This window comes from Sinocyclocheilus anshuiensis, unplaced genomic scaffold, assembly GCF_001515605.1.
Source record: "Sinocyclocheilus anshuiensis isolate Anshui unplaced genomic scaffold, SAMN03320099.WGS_v1.1 scaffold1462, whole genome shotgun sequence".
Taxonomy (NCBI): domain Eukaryota; kingdom Metazoa; phylum Chordata; class Actinopteri; order Cypriniformes; family Cyprinidae; genus Sinocyclocheilus; species Sinocyclocheilus anshuiensis.
In genome coordinates, this window is record NW_015558644.1 from 294,491 (window position 1) to 305,138 (window position 10,648).

The window sequence follows — 10,648 nt, forward strand, 5'->3', positions numbered from 1 at the left end:
TCTCTTTGTTTTTAACACTTAAACATTCATTTCTTGTGGCACCACTGGCTTCCGTTTGACCAAAACCTTTGATTGTTGCAAAATCATATGCAAAGTTTCTTTGACAGGAAGATGCCAGGATAATTAGAAACTAACATTAATATGAGTATTTATAATGATAGTCTCCATTTTAGGGAGAGCACTAACACATATAAGCCTTTCAGGGGTTCATCGAGTGGATGCAGAGGATTCATATTTCAATACTCTTCATGCTTTTCAGTCTTTGTCATGTCTCCTCTTATCAAAATAGACCGAATTAAATTTGTAACGATTTTCTAAATTCTGATAAGCGTTCAATTGTAATTTTTAAGGAGACATGGCATTGCTGAATTGTAATCTTTATCACAAATTTTTTGTGTATGTGCTTGTGCATTTAATCTGTGCATGTCATACAAAAATATACCACTATCAGGGTCAAAAAGTGGGACCAGTTCCTGTATGAAGTTAGTAGATATGTGAATTATTCAAGAAAATGGTTTTATGAACACATTTGTTCTGCTAATATCATGAATGAGGCTCAAAAGTCTGTAAATTAATTTTTGTTGTCAAAAGGTAAAATTACATTTATAGTATGCAAGAGCAGATGGATTGTATTTTCTCCAACTTTTTTGCTCATGCCAGACAAAAAAATTTTTTTTTATAAAACTTTTTAAGGCTCTCTGAATACAAAATGTCTATTTTAGATCGTTTCCTGGGTTGTACCCTCTTTTGTCTCCTGTTATGTTCATAAAGCTGTAATGAAGTTTCTGAAGATTTTATAGAATTGTGTACGATTTAATAAACACTGCCTCAAATTATTAATCCATCTGTGAAGCCATGAGGAATCAGACATTTGTCCACTACACTGAAATCACAGGTGATACATTGCATGGGAAAAAAGCAAATGCAAAGAGTTACATGCATCTAAATGAAACCTATCCACTTCCCACCATGCTTCAAAATAATAATAAAAACAATTGGTCTCTAAATTTAAACTCTTTCAGCTATCGGCCTAGATTAAGCATTAAGTACACACAAAACACCTTTGCAGCGAAAAGTTTAAGATATGATGCTACAATCACCGACAGAGTGAAACCTCCACGTGCAAAAGATGTCAAGCTGTACGAAAGGCTTTAAGTTTGCCCATAGGGTCCTGTTGTGAGGAAACAAAAACACCTCTTTAATACTCCAATGTAAAAACAGATTTACAGGAACCTCTCCAGTGTGATACAAGGGCTGTCACATTTCAGCAAATAAAGAGTTTCTCTTTAACATAAATTACTACCTCTAGTTAGGATTTCTTTCAACCATGTCAAAAGGGAAAAAGAAGTTTGCCTGTGTACAGACCCAAACACAACTTAGAAGGGAGCAAGGAACAAAGAACAAACAAATGAAAGAGGACACTGTTCAAATGAAGGTTATAAAGCTCTGAAAGGCCTGGAGGCTACATCCCCCAGCCTCCCCCCATGCCGCTGTTGAGGCCGTTCATTCCCATGGACCCGCGGCTCCCTCCACCGTAGTAACTGCCCCCCATTCCGCCCTGATTACCTGACAGGAAGGAGAAATACACATTTTAGGACCAGGGAGTTCTCAGTGCGGAAAGAATCACCACTTACACGGTGACTCTCGAGGCCCGGTGTTCTGACGATTTGTGCTACCCTGTCAGATTTTGCTACCTCCCATTGAAACAGAAGGTAGCACAATGAGACAACAAAAAATGCTACCCATCAGATTATGCTTTATTAACATGTACACCTACCCCAACCCTAAACCTACCCTTACAGTAGGTAGCACAATGAGACAACAAAAAATGCTACCCATCAGATTATGCTTTATTAACATGTACACCTACCCCAACCCTAAACCTACCCTTACAGTAATGCAAATACAGTAATTATGTATTGTTCAGCGTGAGAAAATTGATGCATTATTGATGTGCACATTCGCAGTAAGCCCTGGTAGGACAATCTGACGGGTAGGAGGTTTGTCATGGAAGGGTGATTTACAGTGTTATTATAGTTAACTAAAACTAAAAACCATCACAAAAACATCATTACTTAAAATATAAAACAGCTTATTTCAGCTAATTGCCAAGGCAGCAAAATTCTCATGTTAGCGTAATTTAATATTGTACTAAAATAGCTAAAGCAAAAATTACTAAAACTATACAGACATGTATAAAACACTAAAATGACAAAAAAACAAAATGACTAAAACTCAAAATGAAAACAATATATAAAATACAACGGATTCAAATTATTAATAATTATAACAGCACCTCAATAATACTATTACACAACATTTTTTAAATTCCACATGAAAAGCAATAAGCAGTATTGTAAGAGGTATACAAGTCCTGTTTAGTTGTTTGTTTTTACACACTGGCACCACCCATGTAACAATACCTCAGGTGAACTGTTTAAATGGTCAGATGGGGTCAAAGGTGAAACTGTTTAAACTTTGGGTTTAAACATTACATCATTAGAAGTGCATGCAATCCAGTGCCAGAGATAATGCTGGTTTGATGACTTTAACACATTGTGAGACATAGGGCCTTGAGTGATGTGTCAAATTCTACCCCACTTGGACCCCTAAAAGATTCCATCTGCTGGAAGAACTCTCTGGATGTTCTATTTGGAACCCAATTATAAATCCCAAAATATTAAGTCTTAACCAGCAACAACACATCAAAAAAAAAAGTATTTAATTACACATCCTGTGTACAAATTGTAATGTCCTAATTCAGAGGCTGCATTTCAAGACAGAATACAGTGTGGTGATGAAGGCTTTACATTTTAACGGCTCTATCACATACAGCCTCAAAATGTGTCCGCCGTTTCCCAGGTCACGAAGGATGCAACAGATGGATCCTTCGTGGCCCAGACTATCACAAATGTCTCACTAAGAAGCAATTCTATAGATAGGATTTATACTTTTTATTATGTACATAAATGGACCAAGGAGAACATATTTAGATAGGCTGTGAACACTGTTTTGTTTTCAGATCTTTCAAAAAAGTCTAGTACAAACTTGATTGCCGCTTGTCAACAACAGCAGCTGTCTCAGTTGCTAAGCAAGAAGAGCAATCCACCATTGGCTAGACCGTCCGATTTAAACAATACTTGGTTTGGCCTTCACAGACTTCAAAGAATGCAGCCCCTGACTTGGGACAGAGACTATGTCATATATAAAATGGTAAAATTAAATGTCTTTGTTTTGGTTAGTAAGCTAATCATCAACATAACCTATGCATTTTACATGCAACCTTCACTGAATCGTGCGCTCTCTGTTAAATATGTGAACATTATGATGTTGAAAGGTACACATTTATTCAATTTTAGTTAGCACAACAGAAAGATACTATGTAGTCAATGTAAAATCCAGACAAACTTTATTAAAATTATATTATTGCTATTGAGGTACTGTTTAATTGTGATTGTATTTACCTGATCAGCTACAACAGGATAACATGAAAGGCTTTTTAATCAGGCATTAAGAACAGCAACACCTAAGGGTCCAAGGGTGATAGGATTTGGCAGGGAACTGCCTAGCAGAGCTACGGAAGAGCTGACACTCACTGTAGTCACTGTAGCCCCCCATGCCACTCTGGTTACCATAACCACCGCTGTAGCCAGAGCCCATCTGTTGGCTGCTGTGTCCATATGACGACTGGTTTCCTGCAGAGCAACAATTATGCATTTATGATAGCTGCTCAGTAAGAGTTACTTATGTCTGAAGGAGAAGTCTTACCCATACTGCCCATCATTTGGCCACCATACCCTCCACTTCCACCCCCTGCCGTGGAGTTTAGGAACAGCTCCACATAACGGTGCTCTGCATGAGAATAAAAGCCCATTCACACAAAGAATGATAACTATATTTATTTAGTGTCCACACCAACAGACGATAACATTATGTTTATTATAAACACATGCCACAGTTTTGTTGTCTGCCGGTTTAAATGCTAAGTGGATTCTGATTGGCTATCAAAGTTTTCATTATTCATTAGCTTGAAAAGTTGCTTTGAAAGGGATTCATTTCCAACGATATAATTCAAAACTTCATCGTTACAGTTACTGTCCTTGGTGTGAACAGGCCTTTAGTGTTGTCAGTTAGGCTTCAGAATATCATCCATCATAACCAAAGTGTTTTACTAAGGTGTTCAGTTTCATTCAACAAAAAAATGCAAACATTCAACACCAATTAATAGGATGGAATTTAAAGGGACAGTTCACTCTAAAATTAATTCTCTCATTTACTCAACCTGAAGTTGTTCAAAACCTTTATGAATTTCTGCTGACACAAAAGAAGGTATTTTAAAAAATGTGGGTAACCAAACAGCAGAATTGTTATTTTTGGGTGAACTATCCCTTTAATGAAAATCATTCAGTATTACCTTTGTTTCCTCTGCTAACACTTACGCATATTGGCTTTGTCCTTGGACATGGCTGCCACAGCGTCCTCATGTGTAGCAAACTCTACATCCGCCTCGCCTGTTACTCTTCCATCAGGACCGATCTCCAGATGAACACGCACTGGGTTCAGTGGAGAGAAGAACTAGAGAAGAAAACATGGAAATAGACAGTAAAGAGGACATTAAATAGGATGCTATGTAATCATATAAACACTTTGTATTAACCGTTACAAGTACACAGACTTGAAATAAACGCATATTCGTGTGAATAAGGACTCACATTGTATATGTCAGTCTCAGTGGCTCTGTACGGAAGGCCTCTCATGTGCACACAATGTCCTGTTGTGCTCTGAAAGGAGGAGCCGCTGTCTCCATAACGACCATCTTTGAGGCAAATAAGAACAAGTTAAGAAAAAATATATTCTGCCTGATAAGCCTTTCGTTGTCTGTTTGACTTAACTGTGCAGTATGTTGACAGGAAGCTGTAGAAACAGAGCAAGATTCAAAGATTTCTCAACAGAGTAAAATAAAGCTCCTTTATTCTTCATTTAGCAGAGGCTTTCTTATCTAAAGTGACATTATTCCAAGGAAAGTCTCCTTGAAATCACACGAGGTTTGAACCTATAACCATTCAGTTAGTCCAAATCTGCAACTATTGTTTTGTAACTATTTCAAACGAGTGGCATAGTGTCTTTATTTTTCATTATATACACACTACCACTCAAAAGTCAAGGGTACTTTTTTAAGTTTTTAAAATAGACACTTTAATTCAGCAAGATGCATTAAATCGATCAAAAGTGACAGCAAATGTTCTTTTTAACTTTCTGTCAATCACATAACCCTGAAAAAAATTCATCATATCCACAAAAAATTATCTGGAGTATTTTTTTTTTTTTAATTGATACTTTTATTCAGCAAGGCATTACCTCATCAAAAGTAACAGAAAATACTTTTATAAGGACTTTCATAAAGACTTTCTTGTATATTTTTATAAAATAATTATCACGGCTTCCACAAAAATATTTTCAACATTTCAACAAACATTTCTTAAACAGCAAATCAGCATATTAGAATGATTTCTGAAGACACTGAAGACTGGAGTAATGATATTGAAAATTAAGCTTTCCATCACAGCATAAATTACAATATTCAAATAGACAACAATTACTTACATTTGTAATAATGTTTCACAATATTACTGTTTTTATTGACCAAATAAATGTAGCCTTGGTAAGAATAAAATATTTTAGAAAAAAATCATACCGACCCCAAACTTCTGTAGTGAGATATATCAAAGGAAAGTTCAAAGTTAAATATTATTAATCTCCTTCAATAGCATTTGTAGCAATGTTAATAACAACCGAAAATACTTTCGGAAATACCTCCACCGTAGCCTCCACGTCTCATTCTCTCAAAGGAGACTCCTCTGGCCACGCTGTTGTAGCCACGGCCACCTCCAGGCCTGTCGTAGGGGCCTGGTCTCTGCATGCCCATGACCTTACGCTGGGGTTCATAATGTGTGCGCACTTCTGCACGGCTGCTCTTGAAGATCTCTATATACCTAAGGACGAAATTGCAGAGTAATGGCACCAGGGTCTACCGGCAAGAGAAAAGGCATTCCTGCGTGCAGTATAAATAAGGGCTGTCTGAAAACGGGTCTAATGAACAGGCAACCTTAGTAAGAATGATTCTGGGATGACACTAACAGTCAGCATCTCCGTTCAGTGACTTTATGTAACAGTTTCCGAAAAAAAGAGACAGAGAGAGAGACAGAAAATGAAGAACCCTAAAATATTTAGTTTCATTCAACCCTTCATTATGAAGAACTTTTCTTATGGTCACCCGAAGGCAGTTGGCAATGTGTTACTGTGGTCTGGGTCTTATTGGACTGACACGCTGCTTTTGTTCTCTGCTGGCAAAGCACTTCAGACTGCTAGGGCTAACTTTGTATTACCTGTTTAACTGGGTCCTCGTGATCTGAAGTCTTCAAAATGGTAGAAAAACGGAGATATTCCTATTGCATAAAACTTAGTGCTGAGTGGCCACGTGACAAGCCGGGAAGCAGGGAAGGGTTTACGTCAAACATCTCAAATAATAAGAAAAGTTTCTTGAGCAGCATATCATCACATTAGAATTATTTCTGTTGGATCACGTGACACTGAAGAGTGAAGTGATGATGCTGAAAATTCAGCTTTGGCATCACAAGAATAAATTACATTGTAAAGCATTCAAATTGAAAACAGTTATTTTAAACTGTAATAATATTTCACAATATTACTCATGTCAAACATATAAGTTAAACTACTGCCGTATTAAGATGTAGTTACAGATGAAATCCAGCCAGGAATCCAGACACAACCATGAATTTCATGTGAGGACCAAAGATTTCCCCATGCAGATTTTGCAAGAGGTTCAAGCTTTTCGCAAATTCACTACAACCAACAGAAAGCTGCTTGGTTTGAAAGTGACTTCTGCGTGAACTGTGCTTCATACACCGCTACACTATAGACAATTTACAATAAACTATTTTTGCCCGCAAAATTCTGCAGAAATTCGACCGCACCATATATGTCTGGCTGATATAACTGCCCATTACAACCCAAAATGATTTGAATGCTCATGTAAAGGACAGTTAAGAGTAAAAATTCACTAAACTGTCTCAAAAGTGCCCATATTCAGTTATCCCTCTAAATTGACACAGTGCAGCTCAATGGCTCACTCAGCACTAATAATACATAATCTTAAGGCTACTGGACTTCATTTTCCTTGTTTTTTGTTTGCCGTCAAATCATCTGTGGTCATATCTTGCCATTTCTGCAGTGGATGATTTATTGAGGTGAACACCATAAGAAAAGCAACGTATCCAGGCAACCAACCAGCCATCCCCACCTGTGCCCTATTCTTTCCTTGTGTTTCTTTAGAGCCTTTTTAGCTATTTCCTGTGAAGCAAACTGCACGAAGGCCTCCCCCGTACTCCTCCCCTGGAAGTCCACCGGCAATGTTATCCCATTTGGCACGATTTCCAACCCTTCAACCCAAGGACAGATAACCCCAGTGGGGGACAAATTAAGTCACAAGCCCATTAACAAGACTTTATATTACTCTATGGGTTTATCTTTATGTCAAATGAGAAATGGTACTATGGTCTCAACTCATCTCTTGTTTGTTTGGTAAGCCCCAAAAATTACCTACATTTCTGTGCACCTGTTTTAGGTATATAAAATACAAAAAGGGCTGAGGCAGTTTAATAAAAAAAAAAAGAAAAAAGAAAGAACAAATTCTAATAATTGCATAAAAGGACAAAGCTGAATAAAAAGTGACCCATCTTGGTCCTTCTGGATGGTCCAATCCTTAAGATTCAATACAAATATCAACTATTCCTAATTTTAAAGATTAAATGACTAAAACGGAGCACTTTGGTTTAAATGTTCAAAGCTCGTTTATGTGCAAATGATGGTCCGATGAACTAAAATAACCTTAGCTAAATGTTGGTATACTGTTTAATTTTGAGTAAATAGGGCAATTCGAACTTCCTATCGGACATACCTGCAAAAAACTGGACAATTTCCTCCTTGCTGCATCCAAATGGCAGACCGCGAAGCCTAACCAGGCCGTCCCCTCCTGTGTCCGGGCAGTTCGGTCCGGTGTGCTTCAGAACCCAGTCCATCTCAACACTATTGGATTTGAATACTGAAAGCACATATGAATCGATCAGCATTTTAGTCCATGAAATAGATGAAATAGTCCATGATGTAGGTGAGTTGGTTTCTTCATCAGAACAGATTTGGAGACATTAAGCATTACATCACTTGCTCGCCAGTGGATCCTCTGCAGTGAATGGGTGCCGTCAGAATGAGAGTCCAAACAGCTGATAAAAACATCACAATAATCCACAAGTAATCCACACCACGCCAGTCCATCAATTAACATCCTGTGAAGTGAAAAGCTGTGTGTTTATAAGAAACAAACCCATCAAAGACATTTTTAACTTCAAACCGTTGCTTCTGCCTTGTCTGAATCAGGAGAGAAATATGCACATATCAAGTACGATTTAGAAGTGAAAACAGTCCAGGGCTGCGTTTCCCGAAACCTTCTTAATGCTACGTCGTTCGTAAGTTATACCTTAAGTTGTACCTTTACGTTAATACGTGTTTCCCGAAACATAAATAATGTTCTTTTTAGCAGCATCATATGACCCCTTTAAGATATACCTTTAGAGTCTTTGTAGCGAGCTAAGAGACAACGTTATCGGGAAACGCAGCCCAAAACAGTTCTAAACATATATGACAATGTATTACTGTATTCATGTGGATTATTGTGATGTTTTTATCAGCTGTTTGGACTCTCATTCTGATGGCACCCATTCACTGCAGAGGATCCACTGGTGAGCAAGTGATGTAATGCTACATTTCTCCAAGTCTGTTCTGATGAAGAAACAAACTCATCTACAAGGATGGCCTGTGTGTGCATACATTTTCAGCTATTTTTTATTTTTGGTTGAATTATTCCTTTAAGGATCCTAACTAAGGCAAAAACAGCTGCCCACCTTCTACATAACGGTGGCCCATGGTTTCACGATCTTTCTTCACTGCAATTTTAAGGTCTTCTTCTGATTCGAACTCGACAAACGCCTCTCCACTTGGTCGCCCTTCCCGTGTGTATGTGAAATGTATGCTTGTCCCATTGTTTGCAATTTTGCACTCTATGATGAAATTTAGCTAGAATTAGTCATAAAATCTAAGGGGAAAAGATTTAAGCAGAGGCTTTTTTTTTTTTACCTGAGAAAAACCACTGAACTTCATCAACAGAACAGGACCAGGGTAATCCTCTGACTCTCACCACAAAACCCTCTCCATCCGCCATGCTGGAAACAACCCTGGTTAAACACAATATATAGAATAAGTGACTCTATAATATACTAGTATAACACAAAAACTAATATTTGTTTTCAAATGATCTTCATTCTAGACACTCATCTGCATCTCAAATGAAGCACCACTGCATGGTAAACTACCCCAGACATACAACATATAAAGCAAAATGCCCAGCCAAAATAAAATAAATAAATACATAACTATTAATTAAAAGCTAATCCAATCAATCATGCACCTAAACATTCCCTATTCATTCTCTATTCAGTCAAAACGAAAAAACAAGAAAATCCCTTTAAGTTAATAGTTATTTACATAATAAATGAGGGAAACTCTTTTGCATAAGTGAGGAAACTGTTAGCTTAGCGAGCTAGCTGAACCACATACCTTCTGATAACCCCCTCAAAGACGTTTCGTCTACTCAACCGAAGCAAAGAGACGTGACTTATTTACCCCTTAATAGAGTATTTTATCATACAGCTTCATATACACGTCTACAATAAGTAAATTAATTATAAAACACGAGAAGCTGAACTGTGCTCGCCTATGAGAGGGCGATAAACGGAGCTCTTCTCTGATCTAAGGCGGATTCAGAAACTGAAAGAGGCGTTTGTCGACACCTGCTGTTTGGGATGTGAAACTACAGCACTCTTCTTCTTCTTCTTCTTCTTCTTCTTCTTCTTCTTCTTCTTCTTCTTCTTCTTCTTCTTGGCAAACCAGCTTTAGGTGCATTTACCGCCACCTACTAGGATGGAGTGTGGAGCATTGACGTTAAAGGAAAAAAAAAATATAAAAAATAAAAATAATAATAATAATAATAATAATAATAATAAAAATTAAAAAAATAGTAGTGATTCTTTAAATCCTGTTTATTAACTCTGCATCTTTGAGATACTTCAATAATATGTGAAACATTTCTATAGTCACATCTTTATTTAACAATTTCTGAAGTGAGATCTGATTTATTTCTATATGAAGTGCTTCTGTAAGTTGTACTCTTTCGTTGTCATATCCTTTACATTTTATTAAAATATGTTCAACTGTTTCAGGAAGATCACATTTAACACAAAGTCCAGACTCATGTTTTCCTATTATAAATAATGATTGATTAAGTGCAGTGTGTCCAATTCTAAGGCGAGATATTATGCTGTCTTCCTTTCGATTTATTTCTATATGAAGTGCTTCTGTAAACTACAGCACTCTAAATCTATATGTCAATAATATGCCTAAATTTTATTGTGCCATATTATTTTAGTACATGACGTTCGTTCGCTACCTGTATCACTAACAGGAACTTATGTTACTATTTACACACGACTAATCCTATTCGATACACCTTTGAACA

At 37.1% G+C, this 10,648-nt stretch overlaps 1 protein-coding gene across 7 annotated transcripts; it reads right to left on the bottom strand.

The window, feature by feature from the left end:
* Positions 1-21: 21 nt before the first annotated feature.
* On the bottom strand, positions 22-9,913 carry LOC107680909 (heterogeneous nuclear ribonucleoprotein H-like). Of its 7 annotated transcripts, none has more exons than XM_016476984.1 (12): positions 9,691-9,913; positions 9,211-9,308; positions 8,979-9,134; positions 7,979-8,122; positions 7,322-7,460; positions 5,815-5,993; positions 5,700-5,705; positions 4,713-4,816; positions 4,440-4,575; positions 3,769-3,852; positions 3,597-3,695; positions 22-1,566 (listed from the first exon to the last, which is right to left on the bottom strand). In XM_016476984.1, exons 2-12 carry the CDS (start codon positions 9,293-9,295, stop codon positions 1,463-1,465), a joined length of 1,236 nt encoding a protein of 411 aa, XP_016332470.1. In that variant the 5' UTR covers positions 9,296-9,308; positions 9,691-9,913; the 3' UTR covers positions 22-1,462. The 7 variants fall into 7 exon arrangements, with proteins under 7 accessions (XP_016332470.1, XP_016332468.1, XP_016332471.1 ...); XM_016476982.1 differs by having other exon boundaries at positions 5,700-5,708; XM_016476986.1 differs by having other exon boundaries at positions 1,490-1,566; positions 3,465-3,695; positions 5,700-5,708.
* Positions 9,914-10,648: the final 735 nt, after the last annotated feature.

What these genes read in the sequence shown, in the direction of transcription:
- LOC107680909 (XM_016476982.1), bottom strand. Translation starts at nt 9,295, where the DNA reads ATGGCGGATGGAGAGGGTTTTGTGGTGAGAGTCAGAGGATTACCCTGG. An exon ending in CTGAGACTGACATATACAAT is followed by an intron (nt 4,576 to 4,712) that starts GTGAGTCCTTAT and finishes TTTCTTCTCTAG; the next exon opens with TTCTTCTCTCCACTGAACCC. An exon ending in CCAAATGATGGGCAGTATGG is followed by an intron (nt 3,696 to 3,768) that starts GTAAGACTTCTC and finishes GTTGCTCTGCAG; the next exon opens with GAAACCAGTCGTCATATGGA.